Here is a 24,602-nt window from a genome sequence, read left to right on the forward strand (position 1 = left end):
AGTTGTTCTCAGTAATTCTGCCAATTTGACGTAGAATGAAAGCTGTGCTTTTGTCACAACTACAATCTAAACACCCAGTAGCAACTCTGAGTCAGTTAGGATGAATGGTGGGGGGCAGCAATTTGCCATCATTTAGGTAAAGCCTCATTAATTAATGGATCACATGGAAAAAACCATACATCACAAATACACCCACATGGTGTGATTATACTGTCACATAGAACAACAGGAGTCACTTAATAAATAAAAGAAGCTGAATTTAGTATTGTAATTAACAAGAGTTTTCTTAGATTTAGCTATTTAACTCATACTTACACATAGTATTTACAGAGTAATTTAGATAGCATTTTGCATTTTCTATCAACATACCAGAATATTATGTTACTGGCATCAATAACTCACTAGTTTTGTTTACTAAACCAGCCATAAATCCATCACTACATGAAACCACATTATGATGCACAAACACTTCATTTTCAAAATGACTCCCTAAGCTAAGTTATTATGGCATACACTGTCCTTCCATTGGTTTTGAAAAACTAACACTGTCTTTAATAAAGATGCATCTTACTGAATTCATGTGCAATACAAATTAATGTGGCATGTTCCCAAGCATGAAATAATATAGCAGTTGAAGCAACTTTGTCACTGCCTGGCTGGCTCTAAGCTAATCAGAATCCATCTCTAAACCCATGTCTGCCAGCCATTTCTCAGTCCAGCTCAGAGTCTTACCACTATTACCAGAAGTCTTCTTTTGTGTAGTTCCTTATGTTGTTCTAGAAAGTCCAGGTAGACACTGCTTACTGTGTTTCCCCTTTTTCATTGATTTTATAACTTCCTCTTGTGCTGTCTGCGTGAAGTTTGCACATTCTCACTGAGACCACATGGGTTTCCTCTGGATGCTCTGGTTTTCTCCCATATACCGAAAGATGTGCAGATTGGTTGGTTAATTGCCTACTGTATATTGTCTCTGGTGCATAGCTGAGTGGTAGAATCTGGGACGGAGAGGGGTTTAGAACATAGAACATAGAACAGTACAGCACAGAACAGGCCCTTTGGCCCACAATGTTGTGCTGACATAGCTAATTCCTGCTACCTACAGAATCCCCATATCCCTCCATTTTCCTTTCATTCATGTGCCCATCCGAGCCCCTCTTAAGTTGATGGAAAAGAGGGGTGAATAAAATGGAATTAACGTAAGTGGCCTGAAGGTCAGCATGGACTTAGTGGGTCAGGGAACCTGCTTCCATGCTGTATGATTCTATGGCATATGTTGGTCTCCTTGCCTTCTTGACCGGACCTCATGTATTAATCTGGGAGGCCACAGAATATTGGTTATCTAATGACTTCATGACCAGTGGGCACTACAAAGCATTTATTGCATGATACTTCAACCTGGAGGAAGGAGTGAATAATTGGTTTAATCTAAAATTAGATTCTAAAGACAGGAAGAATTACTCCAGACCTTATCCAGATGATTTAATGGAATGTAAGATTAAACAGTAGGTGTTCCTGTGTCTTTCAACGATGGGGCATTATGAACTCATGCCTAATCCTGTACTGTCTAGTCATCATATACACATATACCAATCTTCCAGCTGGGCCTATGGTCAGCAATCAGGCTAATAATTTCCGTCTCCACCCCAGGAACTCTAAGGCCCATTGTAAATCCCCACCATTGGCCCAGCTCAGATCAATCAATGTACAGACATCAGGAATAGAATCAAGTACTTTCCTTGTCCTCTGATGCAGTACATTTATCTGTTAGCTTATTGGAAGAACTATAACCTACAAGAAAAAAAAAGGGGTATCTTACCCAAAAATAATAGTTACTGTCATTAGTAATATGTTAGGTTGTGATCAGCCACAACATTTATATGATGCTTCTACTACTGACTTGACCACACATGCTCATGTGTTTTCATAAAACATCTTTGTTGCTCGTCTAGGACTGGCGCCAAACAAGCAATAAAAAATACCATTGATGTAGGCTCAGAATAAGTTACTTACAAAAGATATTTCATACCCTTTTCAGCTTTTTAAACAGAATTTTTAAATAATCCAGCTACCTTTCAAAAACTAGCACAGTGTGTTATATAATCATAAAATAGTATAGCTCAAAAGAAGTTATTTGGCTCATCCAATCTGTACCTGCTCTTTTAAACAACAATCCAGTTAATCCACTACTCAGCTCATTCCTCATATCCTCCAATTTTTTTCACCTTAGAGTTTTCATCAAATTTATTATCATATACTGTCATAAAATTTGTCATTTTGCAGCAGCAGAACAGTGCAAGACATAAAAATTACTATAAGTTACAACTAAATAAATAGTGCATAAGAGGAATAGTGAGGTAGATTTCATGGACCGTTCAGAAATCTAATGGCAGAGGGGAAGAAGCTGTTCCTGAAATGTTGAGTGTGGGTCTTCAGGCTCCTGTACTTCCTCCCTGATGGTAGTAAGATGAAGAGGGCTTGTCCTGGGTGGTGAGGGTCCATGATGATGGATGCTGCCTTCTTGAGGCACCACCTCTTGACTATGTCCTCGATGGTGGGGTAGGTTGTGCCTGTGATGGAGGTGGCTGAGTCTACAACCTTCTGCATCCTCTTTTAATCCTGCACATTGGAGTCTCCATGCCAGGTGGTGATGCAACCAGTCAGAATGCTCTCCACCGTACATCTGTAGAAATCTTCAAGAGTCTTTGGTAACATACCAAATCTCCTCAATCTCCTAATGAAGTAGAGCTGCTGGCATTTTATTAAGTGTTTTGTCTTTACCAAGGCTAATATTGAATCCATATACACTGTCCTATCATTCTAAATCTTGTGCCTTCCGTTTATTATGTTATCCTTTATTCTCCTCATCTTGCCTCTGCTTCTTTAATCAATCACCTTATATCGGTACCTTTTCATTATTGATCCTTCATTGATTGGAAACAGATTTTCAATTATTTTTTCTATGTGCACCCTTCATGGTTGTAAATTCCTCTCAGTTTTCTCTGATGTAACAACAGCCATATAACTAATCCATCACCTGGGATCTTTTTAGTAAACATCTTCTGAAGCCTCTCCAAAGCCTTAACATTCTTTATAAAGTGTGGTGCTCAGAAATGAAGATTGTGCTTCTTCTGGGTTTGACATAACTTTTATACTCTATGGGTTCTCTTTATAAAGTTGTGTATCTCTCATTAACTGCTTTGTTAGCCTGCCCCTTGCCTTCTAAAACTTGTGCACCAGTGCTTCTTATGAGGAATGACAGATAGTCAAGTCAAGTCAAGTTTTTGGTCATATGCACAAGTACGGTGAGGTACAGGTACAATGAAAAACTTACTTGCAGCAGTATCACAGACATATAGATTCAAACAACACACAGAACATAAATTATACATAAATTATATCAGAGAGTGAAGAAAAAAAAGACTGCGCAAAACAACACATTAGTGTAAATAAAACACAATCAGAGACACATAGCAGCCATTCTGATCTTTACTCCTGGAAAATTAGGATCTGTCCCGTCCGGACTAAGCAACTTATGCACTTAAACTGCTGCCAGTTTTTCCAATAGTTCTTCTTTATCTATTTTTTCACATTGTCTCAGCAATCCCCTTATATGCTATTGCTTTGGCCAAGTCCTCAGCCTGTTCGGCAGCTAATAAGAAGATTTTTTTGGTTCTTAGGGCTTCACCACTTCTACTCCACAGCGTTGTGACTTCTACCTGTTAAAATAATACCACGTATCTGGTTTTCATTTAACAAATTTCAAAGCAAGTCATTCATGAACCAGATAAACATCCTAAAGAACTTGTTGCATTAATGCAGACCACTGTTGGCATCAATTATGGAAATGTAGAAACAGTTCCTTGAGCGATTTCAGCCGTTCAATGAGATCATGGTTGATCTGTCACCTGATACCATACACCCACCCTTTCCCCATGTACCTTTCAACCTTTGGTTAACAAAAAGAATTCAGTCTCAGAATTAACATTAACAGCTGACCTGTCATCGACTGCCTTTTGGGGTCAAAAGTTCCACATTTATATTATAGGTTTTCTAACATCACCTGATAGGTCTGGTTTTAATCTTTATACAATATTTTCTAAATCTAAACTTTCCAACCAACAGAAAAGACTTCTCCCCATTAATCTTATCTCTTCCCCTTAGTATATTTAAATTTTTAAATCAAATCACCCCTGATCAAGGAATACAGCCAAAATTTGTGTAATTTTGATTTGTAATATGATCCTTTGAGATTAGTTATCACTCTGGTAAATTAACTCTGCAATCCTTCCAATACCAAAATATGTTTCCAAAGATATTGTGCAAAGTCCCACAGTATTCCAGGTGTGATGTGTTGGGCTATAACATAAGTTCTATCCCCTTGTACTGCAGTCTTTTAGTCATAGTATTTCATATTTATATTTTTGTACGTGTCCATGACATGTAATTGATCTGTGTGTGTGTGTATATGTACACCATTGGATCGCCACCACTTTAAAGCTTTTCACCATTTAGTATTTGTCTTCATCTTTTTTAGGTTCAGAGTGGATAACTTTAGATTTGCTTATGGCAAACTCTATTTGCCACAGTTTTTCCTATTCAATTTGCCCCATGATTTTGTAATTTAATGCAGAACATAAGAACATAGAAACAAGAGTAGGAATAGGCCAAATAGCCCCCTGAATCTGCTGTGCATTCAATCAAGCAGAGTCAACACACAAAGGCTGTTATGAGAGGAGATTGCATAAAATTGATCTATACTGAATGGAGGCTACAAGAATGAGAAGTGATCTCATTGAAATGTACAAGTTTTTGAGAGAGATTGACAAGATGGATCAGAGAGACTTTCCTTAGTCTAGAAAATCTGGAACCAGGAGGCACAGTCACAGGCTAAGGGTACTGCCAATTAGAGGAGAAACTTCTTTACGCTGAGACCAAAAGATCTTTAGAGTTCTGTGGGTTATGGATGTACAGAACATTTCAAAGCTGAGATCGATTTCACAGACACTAGAAGCATCAAGGGATTTGATGAACGAATAAGAAAGTGAATCGGAGATTAGCTTTGATCTTACTGAATGATAGAGCAGATTTGGGGCTGTTTCACCAAATCCTGCTTCAGTTTCTTATGTTCTATTGGAATTTCTGTAACTGGCAGCTGATGCTGGCATTTGTTAATTTTTAATTTTTTGTGTGACATGGAACAGAGGCCAGCATATGAAGACAGTTGACAGTTCACCCATGTTCTCATTGAATGGCAGATCAAGAGGGTAAGTGGCCTGCTCCTGTACTAATAATAAGATCTCTTTATTAGTTACATTTACATCGAAACACACAGTGAAATGCACCCTTTGCATATGGTGTTCTGGGGGCAGCCCGCAAGTGTCACCATGCTTCCAGTGCCAACGTAGCATGCCCACAACTTCCTAACCCGTAGGTCTTTGGAATGTGGGAGGAAACTGGAGCACCCAGAGGAAACCCATGCAGACACGGGGAAAACATACAAACTCCTTGCAGACAGCGGCTGGAATTGAACCCGGGTCGCTGGCGCTGTAATAGCGTTATGCTAACTGCTACACTACCGTGCCTGCCCCAATAATGCAAAGAGGGGGGACCTCCAAATGTTAAGAGGGTTGCAAGGCTGAGAGAGCGTCAGGGGCGGGCGGAGACTGGGGAAAGGGAGACGTTGGACAGGTGCTGCAAGGACCAGGAGCAGACTGCCCACAGGAGAATTGGGTATGGGCAAGGCGCGCAGGGCGCAGGCGCGGCTGGCGGTGACGTCAAGCACAAGGGAAGCCGAGCCGCAGAATGACCGTGAGTGACCTCGGAGCGCGAGCGGGGCCGCGGAGCTGAGCCCGGGACGGCGCGAGCAATGGAGAGCAAAGCCCGAGCCCAGCCCCGGGCCGCCACCAGCAGCGCCCCGGCCGAGTCGTGCACCAACGGGCTGCAGAACGGCTTCCACCCCAGAACCGGCAGCGCCGGCGGCGGTAGCAGTAGCAGCTTGGAGCAGGAACACGGCTCCCCCGCTAAGAAATGTCGCATCCGGAGGAGGTTGGATTCCGGCAGGAGAAACAGACCGCGTAAGTGACGGGGAGGTGCGTGTGTGTGCGCGCAGCTGCAGGGAATGGGCCCGTGTGGGGAGACAATGCAGATGTGTGAAGCTGTTGTGTGAGAGATGTGGACCGGGCACAGGTGTGCACGGCGTGAAAGTCTGGTGTGACATGACGGTACAGATGTGTGCAGCGTGAGGTGGGCACATGGCACAATTGCATGGCATCTCTACCTAGGTGTGCCGTCAAGTTGCTGCAAGGGTGTAGGTGTGTATGGAGTGTGAGAATATTGTTCAGATACGAGTTAGCGCACACGTGTATCACTACAGATATGCTAAGCCTAATGATATTATGAGGTGAAAATGCAGATGGTTGGAGAGTGAATTAGCGATGATGCAGGTGTGTACATTGGAGGATGAGCACCAGGTACAAATCTGGACTGTGTTAGTGCATCGTGAGCTGACAGTGTAGTGTGACAAGGTGATTTTGTGTGTGGCTGCAAATGCAGATGTGTAGGTAAATGTGCACTTGGGTCCAAATATAGATGTACAGATGAGTGCACACATGGATACAGATACAGGTGTGCATATTAATGTGTAGCTGAATGTGCATACAGATGCAAATGCTGGAATGCTGAAAGGTGTATGTAAAGATGCAAATACAGATTTTCAATTGGGTGTGCTTGTTGATGCAGATACAGATGTTTAGGTAGATGTACATGGGAGTACAAATGTGACAGTGGATATGTGTACTAGTGCAACTGCAGATGTACAGGTAGATGGGTGTTCAAGTACAGATGTGCAGGCATACCCATACAGTGTCAGTCCAAGTGCAGATGTCCAGGCAGATGGGCATGCTAGTCCAAGTGCAGATGTGCAGGTGGATGTGTGTCAGTGCAAATACACCTGTGCAGGCAGATGCACCCATATGCCAGTGGAAGCAACAGATGGCATGTGCCTGTGGATGTGCAGGTGTGCATGCAAGTGCAGGTGGATGTGTGTGTGTCAATGCAATTACACTTCTGCAGGTGGATGCACATGCTTGTCAGTACAAATACAGATATGCTGGCAATTCTGGGTGCAAATGCAAATCTGCATATGAATGCATGTATGTGCAAATACAAATGTGCTGTTGAAGGTTCACATTTGTAACTAATGTAAAAAAAAGAATGTACATGTGCACGAGTACAGATGTTTATTTTGAAGGTGAATACTTTTTTATCTACAGCTATCTGAGATATAACCGTAGATATGCTGGGTGCAGGTCTGTGCAGTTTTGGTTGTACAGAAGAGGATCATTGATGTATGCTGTTACAAATGTGCAGCGGGAGGGTACAGTTGTTGTAATAATAGGTTTGCGCGATTTCATATATAGAGCTTGATAGTGCAAATGTATGCAAGTCCAGATGTGCAGCATTTGGGTACAAATGCAGAAATGCACATAAGACAGGATGCAAACAAACACAATTACAGGTGTGCAGCAATTGGCTAATGTGTGCAAATACAAGTTTTCAGCTTGTGAATGTGGATGTGTACAAGTATAAATGCACATTGTGAGTGTGCAGATATGTGCAATTACATGTGAAGCAAGGTGGTACAAATGTGCAAAAGCAGGTGTGTAGCATGAGGGTGCAGTGTGAAATGTTGACCACACAGTTTTATGTGCAACTGTATTGATTCAAGCAGCGTGATAACATTTGAGATGCCTGTGCTGTAAAATGGGGCTGGAGTGCAGATATGCGTAACCATAAATAGGGGGATGCATTCTAAACGTGTACAATTGTACAGATGTTTGTAATATGGCATACAGTGTTCAATACCAGTGCAGTTGCGTCTACTGAAAGGATTGAGAGTGTGTACAGATGCCAGAGACATTTATTTCATTTTCTAAGTTATATCACATCCCGATCACTTAATCTAATGTGACAGGAGTAGATCTGTCATAGTGTAAAAAAAAGTTGGAAAAGGTTGTTAACCATAAATAAATAATCTAGAATTATGATACACTACTTCTTTGTGTGTGCCGGTGTTTGAGTTTGCTGTTGTAATGTGTTCAGTGTTGAACATAAGTGCTGTGTTCCTTTAATGCTGAATCTGCCTACAGTGCTGTTTTGTCTGATTGGGTGAATCTCTCAGGAGGTTCTGGTCTGTTTCAAATAATCACTGGTGACTTTGTGAGCCTGTTTGTAATGGCCAATAAAACCACTTCATGTAAAGTACACCCACTGACACCAGGGGAGAGGTAACTTGATTCCTGCCAAAGTGCAAAAACAGGTTTCTGGTCCATTTTATATTTGTAGGTGCAAATTGTTTGTAAATCTAGTTTGTAAATTTACTCATTCAGAACCCACTTCTGACCTGAAATTGCAATTGGAACACATCTGTTTTGAGACTTACTTTGAGAAAAGGATTCAGCAAAGTGACCTAAGATTATTGTGCCTTGTGCCTGATAACATTAGTCATTGTAATGAAGCTGAAAGAAACAAAAAAGCCATGTAAGTAACATGCTTATTGCAGCTTTGCATATGTTTTTAAATGACTGTGACTATAACTTTTATTAAGGGAGTTGGATATGAATACTTGCAGGGAAAAGATATGAGTGGAAGTGGAGAAAGTGGAATTAAATGGATCATTCTGAGAAAGGGATGGTAGGGGCAAACAGCTTTTTTTAATGTATTATTCACAATTTTATGACTAACATAGGCATGAGATGGGCTTTGGCAGGACATTTGATTGTGGCAGACAAGCCTGCGTTTTCACTGCCTTCAGGAAACATTTTCATAGAATTGAAGTACACAGGCAGAAACATCATTTCACTGGCAGTCAATGTCATTAGTAACAGAATTTGTCATGCGATCTGCAAAGTCATCCAAAACCACTTGCCCTGACTGTAGCTGTGTGCAAAAAAAAGGTTTGGATTATCAAAACCTCTGTACTGTGACACACTTGCAATATTTCCAGATGAGATGTTACACCCAGGCCCTAGACACAAAGTCAGGGAGAGAATGGGAAAACAGAGAGACCATGTTAAGCTAACAGAACTTAGTATAGATTGTACACCAGCTTTTGGTATCCTAATTATAAAATGCACATGGAGGCAGTTAAAAAATGTAAAAAGATCTTCAAGGATCACACCAGATTAAGATTTAAGATTTCCTTATTAGTCACGTGTACATCAAAACACACAGTGAAATGCATCTTTTGTGTAGTGTGTTCTGGGGGCAACCCGCAAATGTCACCACGCTTCTGGCGCCAACATAGCATGCCCACAGCTTCCTAACCCGTACGTCTTTGGAATGTGTGAGGAAACCAGAGCACCCAGTGGTAACCCACAATCTGAGGGTTACAGGCTGCTGTAATTTTATCTTTTTTTAAAAAAAATATGAAAGGCTGAGGAGTGAGATAATGGGAGACCTTTTGAATTATGAAGGGCTTTGATAATATAGATGGAGAACAGATTCCGTTGCTTGTGAGGGAGACCATGAATGTAGAACTCACTACCTCAAGGAATAGTTGAGGGAAATGACAATCGTACACTTGAAGGCAAACCTGATAAATATCAGAAGGTTATGCTGATAGGGTGAGATGGAGATGGTCATGAACACTAGCATAGATCATTTGGACTGAGTGACTTCTGATTTTATTTGCTCACCTTAAGAGGAGGAAATGCCTGATGCATGTTCTTGCAAGTTATAAAGCTTTTGAGGTGTTGTGACTCAAATTTTTTGAAGGTATTTGATAAACTTCCACACAAAGTTTCTGATTTAAGCTCAAAGCCATGAAGATTCAAGGTAGGGAAATGAGACAGCGAATGGGACTGATGAACATTGAACAGTACAGAACAGGCCACTTGGCCCATGATATTGTGCAAACTAATGACATGTAATTAAACAGATCCCTTCTGTCTGCACAAGGTCCATATCCCTCCATTTCCTATGTATTCATGTGCCTATTTAAGAGCCTCTTAAACACCTCTATTGTATCTGTCTCCACTACCACCCCTGGCAGTGCATTCCAGGCACCCACCTCTGTGTATAAAATAAAACTTACTCGCATATCTTTTAACTTTTCCCCCTCTCACCTTAAATGCGTGCCCTCTAGTATTAGACATTTTGACCCTGGGGGAAAAGATACTGACTATCTACTCTATCTATGCCTCCTCATAATTTTATAAACTTCTATCCAGTCTCCTGTCAGCCTCCACTGCTCCAGAGAAGATGATCCTAGTTTGTCCAACCTCTCCTCATAGCCCCTGCCATCTAATCCAGGCAGGATCCTGGTAAACCTCTTCTGCACCCTCTCCAAAGGATCCATAACCTTTCTATAATAAGGTCACCAGAACTGAATGCAATACTTCAGATGTGGCCTAACCAGAGCTTTGATGAGATTGCTCTATTGGAAAGCATCAGGAGCCCAAAGGGCCAACTGGAGCAAGTGCTGCATGTAGGAAGAATATAATAAGTGGTCCACGAGATCAGTGAATAATGTTGAAATAGCTGAAAATGAAGTTGAAGTTGATTATCAGAGCTTTATTTAGCACGATGCTGAAGAGGTCCAAAGGATGCAGGCTCTGGTGTTGGGTTTGATCTGGTATCTCTTCCCTGCATTGCCTCTGTTGCTATCTTTCTTGTTTGATGCAGAGCATCAGTTAGTATAGCTATTAGAATTAGGTTTATGATCCCACAGGGTCTTCATTAATTGCCCTTCATATTTTGTTTTTTTAACTTTTAATTGCTAACTACGAATATTCATTTTTGTTAAACTATTGTCTTCAATGATTTTACTTTTACTTCACCCTCTTCTGTCATTCAATTAAATGTGCCCTTATTAGCAATTAATAAATGGCAAAACAGGTGTATTTTAAAATATGACTGTGTAAATTGAATATAAATCCTGAAAACTGAACTATCAGGCTCACAAGATGAAAATGTACATTAATGCGGGATCTCTGGACATAAAAAAAAATGACAACCAATTTTTAATGTGTGGGCACTGTTGTAAATTTGGAAACTTAACAGCTAATTTTGTGCACAGCAAAGTTCTACAAGCAGCTGATAATTTAAATGATATTGTTTGAAATTGTTTAATGGGATTTTGGTTCTACTGTTGATCTGAAGTGAAAACTAAGCTTGAAAGAATTCATAACAAACATATCCCCTTCTACCTATTGAGGCTTCTCCTGTGCCAGATTTCTGCAAGTGCCCCGTCTTAGCTGGATACAAAACCTATGGTGTGACTACTTGTGCGATCCACAAATGTTTATGGAAAGTTTTAATAAGCCTCCATTTTCTCAAACTGATGCGGAATCTACAAATCCAAATGGAAGCCTTGTTTCCCAGATGCTATGGATTTTTGATGTCAATAGTCTTTAGTCATTCTTTAATCAATTGTTTTCCTTATGGGCAAAATTGTCAGAAATCTCAAAGAATTGCAACCACGTAAAGGGACTGAACAATGCTGAACAAGTAGGTGAAATTTATAATAACCCAGGAGCAGGATTAGGCCATTCAGCCTTTCAAATCTATTCTGCCACTCTTAGAAGCTTGCTGCCTTGTATCTGCTCGGCCAGTTCCGTTCTTTATTCTTTAAAGTTTCTTCAGTGAATGGTACTATGGATCTCGGTCATGAACCTTTTGATTAGCTCAGTATCCACAGTCATTTGAAGGAAAGTTCCAGAATTCTACCTAACTTTGAATGAGAAATAGGAACACAATGCTGGAAGCACTTAGCTTGCCAGGCGACGTGTGTGTAGAGAGAAACAGAATTAACACTACAAGTTGATGACTAATTAACACTACAAGTTGATGACTAATCAACAAAACTGTTAGAAAATCATCAACCTGTAATATTAATTGCATTTCACTCTCTGCAGATGCTGTTGATCTGCTGAGTACTTTCAGCATTTTTATTTCAGATCTTTGGCATCTCCAAGCGTTGATTTTTTGATTTGTATTAATAAGAGTTGCTTCACTTCACTCCTGAATGGTCTTGTTCGAAATTTAAGATTTTGTACTTGATCTGGAATGGCTAGTTTCCTTGGGGAGCCTATTAAATCCCTTTATATTTTTAGACAGCTTGAGTAGATCTTTTCTCAACCTTTTAAACTCAGTGATACGACCAAAGTTTATAAGAACATAACAAATAGGAGCAGGAGTAGGCCACTGGCCTGTCGAGCCTGCTCCACCATTCAATAAGATCATGGCTGATGTGGTCGTGGACCCAAATCCACCTACCTGCCTTTTCCCCTTAACACTTAATTCCCCTACTATGCAAAAATCATTCTAATTGTATCTTAAATATATTTAATGAGGTAGCCTCTACTGTTTCCCTGGGCGGAGAATTCCACAGATTCACTACTCTCTGGGAAAAGCAGTTTCTCCTTATCTCCATCCTAAACCTATTCCCCTGAATCTTGAGGCTATGTCCCCTAGTTCTGGTCTCACCTACCAGTGGAAACAACCTTCCTGCCTCTATCTTATCTATCCCTTTCATAATTTTATATGCTTCTATAAGATCCCCTCTCCTGAATTTCAATGAGAATAGTCCAAGGCAACTCAGTCTCTCCTCATAGGCTAACCCCCTCATCTCCAGAATCAACCGGGTGAACCTCCTCTGCATCGCCTCCAAAGCCAGCATATCCTTTTTCAAGTAAGGAGACCAGAACTACACACAATACTCCAGGTGCGGCCTCACCGGTACCCTGTACAGTTGCAGCATAACCTCCCTGCTCTTAATAATTGAATAATCCCTCTAGCAATGAAGGCCAACATTCCATTTGCCTTCTTGATAACCTGTTGCACCTGCAAACCAACCTTTTGCGATTCATGCACAAGCACTCCCAAGTTCCTCTGCACAAGTTTGCTGCAATCTTTCAGCATTTAAATAATAATCTGATCCATTTTTCCTTCCAAAGTGGATGACCTCGCATTTGCCAACATTGTAGTCCACCTGCCAGACCCTTGCCCACTCACTTAACTTAACTGTATCTCTTTGCAGACTCCCATGTCCTGCACAATTTGCTTTTCCACTCAATTTAGTGTCATCAGCAAACTTAGATACACTACACTCGAGCCCCTCTTCCAAGTTACAGGTTGATGCAAGTTTTTCTGGTTTGTGTTGGAGCTGGCCAATTCTGATTAAAGGGAAAGCCAGAGATCTTAACTCAGTTTTTCTCTCTCTATGGATGCTGTTGATCTGTTATTTCCAGCATTCTTTGTTTCACATTTCTAACAACTGCAGGATTCTGCATTTCACAGTTCAGGTACGTTCATTTATTTTTCTCTCTCCACCTGCCCTCATTCATCAGTTGATTGAATGAGACCAAAAGCATTTTGTCTCCTGTACACCCTCAGTCTTCATTTCATCACAGACGTTTTATTTCAGGTTTCCAACATCTGCAGTTTTTATGCTTTTTAGTTCGTGCAACGAGACTTCTTAATGTGACATGTGAGGCTGAGTTTCATTGTAGAAGGTTGCATTTCACCCCTTCCAGAACCATTGCATTTTATCTAATGCACAGTACCCAGAGCTGACTGCAATCCTGCAGTTAGGATTAGATCAAGCTGAACATTATGGTTTTGTATCCAGCCCTCCCAAGATGAGCACTAAAACTTGATTAGACTTTCTGGTTGTACTTTTGTACTGTGCACCTGGATTTTGTGTAGATAAGCACAGTTACTTTATAGTTCCTAGTCTCTCATTGTTAATAGACTATTCTAGATTTTCTTTCCTGATTAAAGAGTTGCACTTTCATTTTTTGAACTCCATCTAGCACAAGTTTGCCCACTTGTTTAATGTTGCTTTCCTTTGCCAGCTTCTTGCTCGTGTTTGCTCGGTTCACTTTGCCTCCAAATTTAGTATAATCTTACACTTGGGTATAGAATTCTCCCTATCTTCCAAATCATTGGTGTAAACCTGAGGTCCCATTACAGTTCATAGTAAACACCATTTGTTAAATCATACTTGTCAAAGTATGTTTCCTTTGGTCTGCTATTCTGCCTTCTGCTTTATGACCCATTATCAGTCCATTTCACTCAAGTTTCTTTCCATTGGCTATGCTTTCATATTTAGCTCTTGTATGGAACCTTATCACGTACGCCTGGATGTTTATATGAAGACATCTGTGTACATTCCCTTTATCCTTAATGTTAGGGCTCATCCTCAAATTCATTTACATTGGTACCTTGCTTAGTGTTGAAGTTGCCTTTTCAGGAACAAGGGCACTGGTGGGATTGGTACTAGAAAGGGTCATTATTGAAATATATATAAGGAGAGCTGTTGCTGACAGCATTGCTATGCCAGCAACCATTGCAGTGCTTGTTACCATAGAGAAATCTGGGGAGAGCTGTGCGGTGAGGCAAGAGGAGAGGGAGATGGAAACTTCCAATACATCCAACAGGAGAGGATGAAGAGAGGATTGGAAATCTGTCAATGCACGGAGCTGCTGCTAATCTCCAGCACTGACCACACTTGCTTTCCTGGCCAGAGTGCAGTCCTGAGGCTCTCATCTGGGCATTAGCTGGCTGCACTCCACACCATCAGCCCTTACAGACAGCCTCTCTGTACCAAGCCATGAGGTGATTCATTGCTGCTGGAGCATCTGCAGAGGGTATGGTTTGTGGTGCAGCTGCAGGGAGGGCAGGGGTTTGTGTCAGACTCCCATCAGCCTGAGCAGATATTTAATTTAAAGTACGGGTGGCATGTACTCGTGTGTGTTTGGATGGAGGATCAGGAGCACTGCAATGAATCAGCACTCGGTAGGGTAGCGTGAAGTAGGTACCGATGTAGGGTAGCATGGGATTGGGGCAGTTGGGGGAGGACATATAGTTATTCTGCTCAGTTACGATCTGCATTTCTTTGCCTATATATAAAAAAAAAAGTGGTGGAAGAGATTCACTGGTAACTTTTAAGAGGAACTTGGTATTTAAAAAGGAAAATTTTGTGGTTGGGAGATTGTGCCACCTTCCAGCTTTTTCTGAGAACCAAAATGGGTATGATGGGCTGAATAGCCTCTTGATTTGTATGACCTACTTTTCACAAATGCATACTGACCTTTACTTTCAATTTCGGCAAGAACACAAATCACACCATCACTGATTTCACATTCCGGTAGTCCTGTAATTGATGCTAATCTGATGGGTGTGTAGTGTTTTTTGTTATTCTCTTCCTGCCTTCTGAAATAATGAAGCAACATTTGCAATTTTCCAATTCAGTAGCACCATTCCTGAATCTAGAGAATGTTGGGAATTTATGTCATGTATATCTGCAGTTTTTTTTCTTGGTTTTCATTCCATTTAGTGCAAACCAAGAGTTTCAGGATATGCAGTGGCATGCAAAAGTTTGGGCTCCCCTGGTCAAAATTTCTGTTACTGTGAATAGCTAAGCGAGTAAAAGATGACCTTATTTCCAAAAGGCATAAAGTTAAAGATGACACATTTCTTTAATATTTTAAGCAAGATTACTTTTTTATTTCCACCTTTTACAGTTTCAAAATAACAAAAAAGGAGAAGGGCCTGAAGCAAAAGTTTGGGCACCCTGCATGGTCAGTACTTAGTAACACCCACTTTGGCAAGTATCACAGCTTGTAAACGCTTTCTGTAGCCAACTAAGAGTCTTCCAGTTCTTGTTTGGGGGATTTTTGCCCATTCTTCCTTGCAAAAGGCTTCTAGTTCTGTGAGATTCTTGGGCCGTCTTGCATGCACTGCTCTTTTGAGGTCTATGCACAGATTTTCAATGATGTTTGGGTCAGGGGACTGTGAGGGCCATGGCAAAACCTTCAGCTTGTGCCTCTTGAGGTAGTCCATTGTGGATTTTGAGGTGTGTTTAGGATCGTTATCCTGTTGTAGAAGCCATTCTCTTTTCATCTTCAACCTTTTTTTTACAGACTGTGATGTTTGCTTCCAGAATTTGCTGGTATTTAATTGAATTCATTCTTCCCTCTACCAGTGAAATGTTCCCCGTGCTACTGGCTGCAACACAAGCCCAAAGCATGATCGATCCACCCTCGTGCTTAACAGTTGGAGAGGTGTTCTTTTCATGAAATTCTGCACCCCTTTTTCTCCTTTGCTCATTGCAGCCAAAAAGTTCTATTTTAACCTCATCAGTCCACAGGACTTGTTTCCAAAATGCACCAGGCTTGTTTGGATGCTCCTTTGCAAACTTCTGATGCTGAATTTTGTGGTGAGGACGCAGGAAAGGTTTTCTTCTGATGACTCTTCCACGAAGATCATATTTGTGCAGGTGTCGCTGCACGGTAGAACAGTGCACCACCACTCCAGAGTCTGCTAAATCTTCCTGAAGGTCTTTTGCAGTCAAAAGGGGGTTTTGATTTGCCTTTCTAGCAATCCGACGAGCAGTTCTCTCGGAGAGTTTTCTTGGTCTTCCAGACCTCAACTTGACCTCCACCGTTCCTGTTAACTGCCATTTCTTAATTACATTACGAACTGAGGAAACGGCTACCTGAAAACGCTTTGCTATCTTCTTAGAGCCTTCTCCTGCTTTGTGGGCATCATTTATTTTAATCTTCAGAGTGCTAGGCAGCTGCTTAGTGGAGCCCATGGCTGCTGATTGGGACAAGGTTTGAGGAGTCAGGGTATTCATAAATCTTTGAAATTTGCATCACCTGGCCTTTCCTAATGATGACTGTGAACAAGCCATAGCCCTAACAAGCTAATGAAGGTCTGAGACCTTGGTAAAAGTTATCTGAGAGCTCAAATCTCTTGGGGTGCCCAAACTTTTGCATGGTGCCCCTTTTTTTCACTCTAAAATTGTACAAAACAAAAAATAATACACCAATCTTGCTTAAAATGTTGAAAAGAATGTTTCATCTTTAACTTTGACTTTTGGAGATCAGTTCATCTTCTACTCACATAACTATTCACAGTAACAGAAATTTTGACCAGGGGTGCCCAAACTTTTGCATGCCACTGTATTTATCGTAGATTTAGTTATGTTGTTGCTATTTTTCAGAATACCAGATACAATCCTTCACTTTTTTAGGTTCTTTTGTGGTGATATCCTCTGCTACTGTGATCATGGATTGGAAGTTTTCATTAAATAATACCGATGGTTGATCATCATCCCTGCTGCATTTGCCTTCATTGACTACATTTTCCCTTTGTATTCTTTATAGACAGATTAAGGTTAAAAAACTTTAACAGTTTATTTTAATATCACTTTTTTCATATTCCATCATGTTCATTATCTCTACATTTATATATTGCTGTCACAGTCTCCAGGAGTCCTTGTGTGAGCCTTTTCATATGGCATGATGTTATCTCTACTGTGTTTGTTGACCATGGCAGTTTATGTATACGTGTAGTGTTTGCCTTTATCAGTGTTTGTGAGTGTTTTATTGTACCAACATGTTGAATACGTACTGTTTGTCCCTAGGTTTATACATTAACAGTTCATCCCTGTTTATCATGGCCAGTTTATTTCTCAAACCTTTGTTTTACTTGAATTTTAAGTCTTGTTTTGTATCTTTCCTTTCTGTTTAAACCTTACTCCAGGTCAAATAGAGTTTGGAATAAGATGTGATGATAATTATTTCCGGATTGTTTCTGGTCACCCTGGGAATTTGAGAGGGTATTTTGGGCGTGAGATACCCTGGAGCCTCATGCACTTTCTGTATCAGGTCTCCATATGTTTGCATCATTTCCTGCACAGGACTCTCTTTGGAGCATTGTGGAGGAACTTGGTCCATGTTGTCCCAGAAGTACCTGTTAGTGGACATTTCTGAGAGAGGTTTTACTATCACATGCCAGGTAGGTTAATTACTGTTGTCATCCTTCAGCCAACCCCAGGCCTCACTGACTGCCTGATCCTGTGATTGATAGATTCCAAACCCTGATCTGTCAACCTCTTCAATTCCTCCTCTTGCACTGATTCTGCCTGTCCTGGTGTCAATATCAAATTATTTTCTTTCCACATCTCCCTCTTCCTCTCCACCAGTGTGCAAGATAAAACTAATGCTGACCCTTCCATCTCCATGCTTTCATTCTCTTTTCCTACAAACTGCCCACCCTCCACCTCCACCACAGCCTACACTCTTTTTGTCCCTCTCCTCCACCCACATGCAGAGCAGAAGCCCAGCGCGGTTTCCTATATCCTTGAATGTGGCCTTGGGAAGAATGATGTATTTTCAGTGGTGCAAATGTCCAGTACACAAGACCTTGAGCGCAGGTAAAGTTCTCAGACAGGGCCAATGATTGAAATGCATCCTCCACGAAATCAGTACTAACAAAATGCCTGTGGGCAAGTCTTACAGTAGGCTGTTCTTTGATTCTAACCATGATATTTACACTGTCGGATCATCCTCTGGTGTTGTTTTTCACTATAATTGTGTTTGTTTATCAATATTTCTGTCTTCCTTGAACATGTAGCTTCCATCTATACATTGTTTATAGTCACGCCTCTACAGTCTACCACATCAGGTTGAATTTTTGCTATTAACTCCCTCATTTTAGTTCTTAAGCTGTGAAGAAATGAGGACAGAATTCTTATTAGAGCACTTCCTCCTCCAGCCCCAAATATTGCCGGTACAGTTTTCACAATTTTTGTCAAAGTCAAGTTTATTGTCATATGTATACGTATGCACAGGTTCAATGAAAAACTTACTTGCAGCAGCATCACAGGCACAGCATCAGATGAGCAGCATTCACAAGAAAAACACAAATCATATACAATTTTTACAAGAAAGAACACAATTAACACAAAATAAAATGAAGTCCATTGTAGTGTAAAGTGGTCATAATGTTGCTATACCGAGGTAGTGATTGGGGTTGTGCCGGTTGGTCGATGTCGATGTATTGCTGTACTGGTGCTTTATGCTTAACCTGCATTTTGCAATAACCTTTCTTCCTGGGCTACTTATTACTTTTTGTACTCTGTGATCTTTCCTTCCCCTTTTTGTTGTCTTTAGATTTTTTTTTCCTCTGACTGAACTCTTCTGCTTTTTACTGGGTTAAATTCTTTTCCACAGCTTCTTTTCTCCTTTTCTGCTAGGCTAGTGAGCCCAGTTTAAGAAAACTTCCATTCTTCTGTTTAGTGCCAGAAGATCCTTCACATAAACATTTCTATAAAATTTATATATATGTATGTGTGTGTGTATCTTGTATAAATACACAAAAATACTACTGCATATAGTATGTATGTATAGGATAGCACCCTCTCTCAAGTATTGCATTGAACTGTCAGCTACATACTTTGCAGCTTCAGTCTTTAAACATCACTTGAACTTGCGGCTATTTGACTCGGTCAGTTGCATTACCTGGTTGCTTAGGCGGATATGTAGATGGAGTGCTTGTCTTTAGGTGCAGCAGGGAAGTTGGGAAAGATGAGGAGTAACTCTGCATTGGTATTTCATGCCTGACCAGAACATCCTTGGTCCTGCAAAGGATGGACATTCAATTGAAGGAATCTAAATTGCAAATATTATGGATGGTGATCTTGGAGCTGGGAGGCAGCGATTAGAGCACTTTGTAGGCAAGAATTGAGAATTGAATATGGCAAGGTGAATTCTGAGAGAATAGATGAATTTTGAAGGCTGAATTGGGATTCATAAGAAAAAGAAATCAGAAGGCAATCTTGAGTATCGGAATGGGGTAGATTCAGATACGGAGCCATTGACTATTGGTGAGAATTGAGCTGAAATAGCTCTGTAATGAAATTGACCAACATTAGATTCTTTGGCACTGGAGATGGCAGTCTATTGCCAAGGAGGAATGATAAAGAAGCTATAGAGTGATATAGGGTCAGAATGGGACAAATGTTTGTTTTTTACAGGAGGGAGCTGAATCATTCCAGTGAATTTTTAAGATGATGAAATCCATCAACACATTTGATGCTGGAGATGAAGATTTTGGAGAAGCAGAACATTGGAGTTGGAGGAAGTGGCTTGTCATCAGGAAGGAGAACCTGGGTTCATCCCGACTCTCCGGGATAGTCCTAAAGTGCTGATTTGGAATAGACACTGAACGAGCAGGCCAGATGTTTCTTAAGGTACACTGGAGCCAGCAGAGCGGTGCAGAGAATTGGACTGACATTTGGAGGTGATGAAAGCATTGAAGACAGGTAAGGGAGTTGTTAACGAATGAAATTGAGTAGATGTGTTGAGGCAGGTGAGAAACGGAAGGGAAGTTGGGAGTGGTGGGGTTGTTGAACAAAGTATTGGGAGGTGGTTCCAATCAGGGGTTGAAGGAGATAATTAAGTAAAACAATAAATTTGAAGATATTCTGTTCTGATGAAAGTTGATGAAGCTAATGCATTAGCTGTTTCTCTCTCCACAGATGGTGCCTAATGTGAACACCTCTGTTTTACTTTTGAATTTCTAGCTTGGCTGGGCATCTTGGTCAGCATGGATCAGTTGGGCCAAAGGGGCTGCTACCATGCTGTATGACTCTATCTGCAATAGTTTGCTTTTGTGGAATATCCAAGTTTGCAGATGATAGGAAATTTAAGTTGGATAGTAAATTCAGTACAGAATGTAAAGAAATTGCAAAGGGCTATCAACAGGTTGACTGGACAAGAAGGTGCCAGTTGGAGAGACCAGAACAAGAGGTCATTGTCTCAGGGTAAGGTATTGGGTATTTAGGGCTGGAAATGGGGAGAATTCCTTCCATTGTGAGAGTTGTGACTGTGACTGTTTTGAATGTTTCACTGCATGACACTCAAAGCTAGGTCAATGAATGTATGCCAGACTCTGAGAATAGATTTATTAGACTGAGAAAATTAAAGGTTATTCCAATGGGCAAAAAAATGAGTTGATACAGGTTTTGTTATGAATGGAGGAGTTTGATGGGTTTTACCTGCATCTGCTCCTACTTGACTAATGGGACAGAACTTTTAACTGGGACAGTGATAGAAAGCAAATGATTGACCAACCTGCAAAGGACTTCGCTGAAATCACACCTAGAGTACAGTTTAGGTCACCTTATCAAAGAAAGGTGGTGCATGCTAACTGTATGAGTTTTGTAGCATCAGGACATCCATTTTCCATCCCTGCCAAAGTCACAAGTATCATTGTTTATTGCTTTGCACTCTAGTGTTGATCTCATTCATTGTTTGCGTATATCATCATTGTATGAACTATATTCATTGGAAATCTAAAACTGCAGATGCTGGAAATCTGAAATAAAAATTGAAAATGCTGGAAGTGCTAGAACAGCAAATGGCACAGGTTGTAGAGTACCTGCCTCAGAGCACCAGGGACTTGGGTTTGATCCTGACCTCTGCTGTTGCCTTGTTTTCCCTGTGACCGCATAGATTTCCTACAGACACTCGATTTTCCTCCCACATCTCAAAGTTGCACGGGCTGGTAGGTTAATTTGGCTGCTGTAAATTGCCATTACTGTAAGTGAGTAGTTAAAATCTGGATTGCTGGCAGCATTTGTAGAAAGCTAATGTTCTAAGAATCCAGATGTTAATAAATTTTCTAGACTTGGAAGACCATTTTCAGATACATGGCTATGGGTCTTTCTTGTGGCTGTTGATTTTCAGCTGAGCTTCCTTCTGTATAAATGATCTGCTATCAAACCCCTGCCTAACTAACCTGCAACACTCCCAAATATCTGCAATCTTCCAGTTCTGGAACCTTGTGCATCCTTGATTTTCATCACTTCAACATTGGAAGAAGTACCTACAGCTGCCTTGGTCCTATGCTCTGGAATTCCCTTCTTAAATCTCTACATCTGTGTCTTTATCATTGTTTAAGATGTCCCTTCAATCCCAACTGTCGGGCAAGCTTTTGCCACCTGCCCTAATACCTCTTTGTGTAATCTGGTGTCAAATTTTCTTTGATTTCATTTTTGTAAAGCATTCCTGGGATGTTAATAAGACTTCAAAAATGAATGCTGCTTTTTGCTCTTCAGTGAAGCATTATCTATGTGTACCCCAAACTATGGCCACCGATGTTCAGTTTTAGTCCAAAGTAGGTACATTTCTACTCGATAGTTTCTCAGTAAACTTGCTGATAAATAGTTGACAGTTAATATAGTATTTATATATAAAAAAACAATCTGCTGGCAGAAATCAATGAGTCGAGCAACATCAAAGGAATTGCTGATGTTCTGGTTTGAGACCCTGCATCAGGGCGGATGCAGGGTCTCGACCCAAAATGTCAACAATTTCTTTCACCCCACAGATGCTGCTTGAACCACTGAGTTCCTCCAATGGTTTGTTTATTGCTTCAGATTCCAGCATCTGTGGTCTCTTGTTTCTCCGTAGTTCTGGCACCTCCATTCTTTAGCTCTTTTTACAAAACTTCAGATCGTTTTACAAGTAGCCTGTACAGTTGTTACTCTCCTGTTCAATGTGTTTTTTTTACTTTGAATAATCTGTGATCATCTTAGTTTTTGAATATTTAAAATTTATGTTAAAGGATTAACTTCTGGTATCTATAAGTCCACAATTGCCTGAACTGATAAGTTAGAGTTTAGTACAGGTGACCCCTGCATTATGACCATTTGGGTAGTGGAAATTCACCCTTACAGAATTCATAAATTGCTGCCCAAAAATTTGAAATACAGATAATAAAATTCACTCTCATGGAATTCATGTGGGGGAGGGGGAGTACATAAATATAATTTTTCTTTCAACTCCTTTTTTTCTTGCAGATGACATGGCTTCATGTTACCAAAAATCGCGACTATGGCCAGTTTTCTAGGAAGGTCTCCCGGCCCCCAGAACGTGTGGGTTATCTGTATTCTTCAAAGTATTGACTTGCATGCTCTTCATATTTATAGAATTTACCTTTTTAGGATCCCTAACACAGTCTGCTGCTTATACAAGACCAAAAGTTAAGCATTTCCAGCACAGTGTGCAGCTATCAATGCAAATGCTCTCAGTTGTATTTTATCTTGCATTACGCATGATAAAGCTAACATCTTGTCAATTCACTAGCTGTTTTCCTGTGCACCTTAGTGTTTCATTTGGGTCATTTCTTTTATCAACTCGATTTCCAAATCACAGCATGTAGGCCCTTCATTTCTGCCAAAGTTAATAGAATGTAATTGTGTTAGTAGGGAGTGACAGTTTGGATCTTTATTTTTATCACAACTACCATCTATAGAGACTTAATTCACCTTGACTGTTGTTAGTTTGCTGTATTGATTGTGTACTTTGTCCAGGGTATGTTGTTTCAGATTTTTGGTCAAGTGCTATATTACAGCAAATAACAATTTCATAATACCAGTAAAAGTAGGCTATTTTGATAAAGCAATATGAAGTAAGTGTGTGCATGGAAGTATTGCAGTAGCTGGGAATTTGTCTGCATCTAGCCTGCATTGTATAAATCTGTAGCTCATGGTGTGCAACAGAGTTATCCATAAACCCTTCCATCATAGATTAGTGCAAGTCATAAATGCTTTCAGCTGAATAAGCGGTCTGCAGCTTTGCTTTATTTCATTGACTTGCTTGTATGTTTGGTGGGGGTGGGGGGGGGGGAACACAATAATCCTCCTTTGTTCCAACTGTGTTTCAAAAGATTTTTGGATGCACTGCATTTGTTGTACTTCAATATAATAGCTATATTCAAACTTTTGAAGAGTGATATGTTGAAGGGCAGCTTCATTGTGTTACTGGAGATTTCGCTCTTTCATGTATAGACCAATTAGACCTGCATCCGTGCTGAAAACTGGATGCAAGTTTGTGTTGGGGATTTTACCAATTTAGTGATACAGTGAACCCACCAGATTTTGCATAGATTTGTTTGAAATGTAGATCTTATTTCAATGTTGTTTAAAGCAATAGCATAAGTTGCTGCTTCCAGCATCCTTTGACCCCACTGCTTGTTGAATTAAATACCTTTTCCTCAACTTTCCTATCATCCTTCTATTAATTAACTTTAATCTGTGCCCCTAAGTAACTGGCTTTTTTGCTGAGGTCAGAAAGGTCCTTTCTGTTTACCCTTTTATAATTTTATAACCTTCTGTTAAATTTCCCCTCAGTCTCCTATGTTCCAAAGAAGAAATCTCTGGACAGTCTGTCCTCATAACTCTAGTTCCTCCAGCCCTAAATTTCTTCTGTATAAATCTCCTCTGTACCCTCTCCAGTGCTGCCAGGTCCAACAGTATGGGGAGTGTTCTAGCCTTGGCCTGTCGAGTATCTTATCAAAGATCAGTGCAGTGGTCTGCCATGCTTGTTATCGATGGCTGCCTTCTTACTAAGTAACTTGCAGATGGTGGCTATCCTGTTCTAACCGGATGAGTTTGGCTTTAGTAGTTGAGGGTGAAAAGTGGTTTCTCTCTGAGCTGTTTCAACAGGTGAGATGTTATTCTCTTCCAGAAGGTAAGTTATCAGTAGAATCTGGAGTGAGTTGATGGGAATGTTGGGAGAATAGCATGTGATTGGTGTTCAATGGCCAGCATGGACTCAGTGGACCGAAGGGCCTGTCTTCATGCTTTAACTCTGACTCCATAAATTTGGTTTCTGCTGTGATCATATGAGGAGTGTCTGTCTGGATTTGGAAGTAGTGTCTAGAGTTTTAAAGAATGTGAATATTTCAGTAAAAGATTCTTAATTGGCTTGACCAGATAGAAACAGGGAAGATGTTTCCCCTGG

The 24,602-nt window shown here is 40.5% G+C and overlaps 1 protein-coding gene across 8 annotated transcripts in view; it reads left to right on the plus strand.

The window, feature by feature from the left end:
* The first annotated feature begins 5,695 nt into the window (after window positions 1–5,695).
* The window catches only part of LOC127576847 (pantothenate kinase 1), a 66,507-nt gene continuing 47,600 nt past the window's right edge, over window positions 5,696–24,602 (plus strand). The window contains exons 1-3 of one of the 8 annotated variants that reach the window (XM_052027650.1): window positions 8,296–8,538; window positions 19,829–20,116; window positions 22,658–22,732. Coding sequence is in view for 6 of the 8 variants with exons in the window: in XM_052027645.1 (XP_051883605.1) it covers window positions 5,867–6,074 (208 nt within the window). In the remaining 2 variants the exon portion in view is untranslated. Of the gene's footprint in view, window positions 6,075–8,295; window positions 8,539–17,638; window positions 17,809–19,828; window positions 20,117–22,657; window positions 22,733–24,602 lie in introns of those variants that run through there. The other 7 variants (XM_052027648.1, XM_052027647.1, XM_052027651.1 and 4 more) reach the window with 7 other exon arrangements.

This window comes from Pristis pectinata, chromosome 12 (assembly GCF_009764475.1).
Source record: "Pristis pectinata isolate sPriPec2 chromosome 12, sPriPec2.1.pri, whole genome shotgun sequence".
NCBI lineage: Eukaryota > Metazoa > Chordata > Chondrichthyes > Rhinopristiformes > Pristidae > Pristis > Pristis pectinata.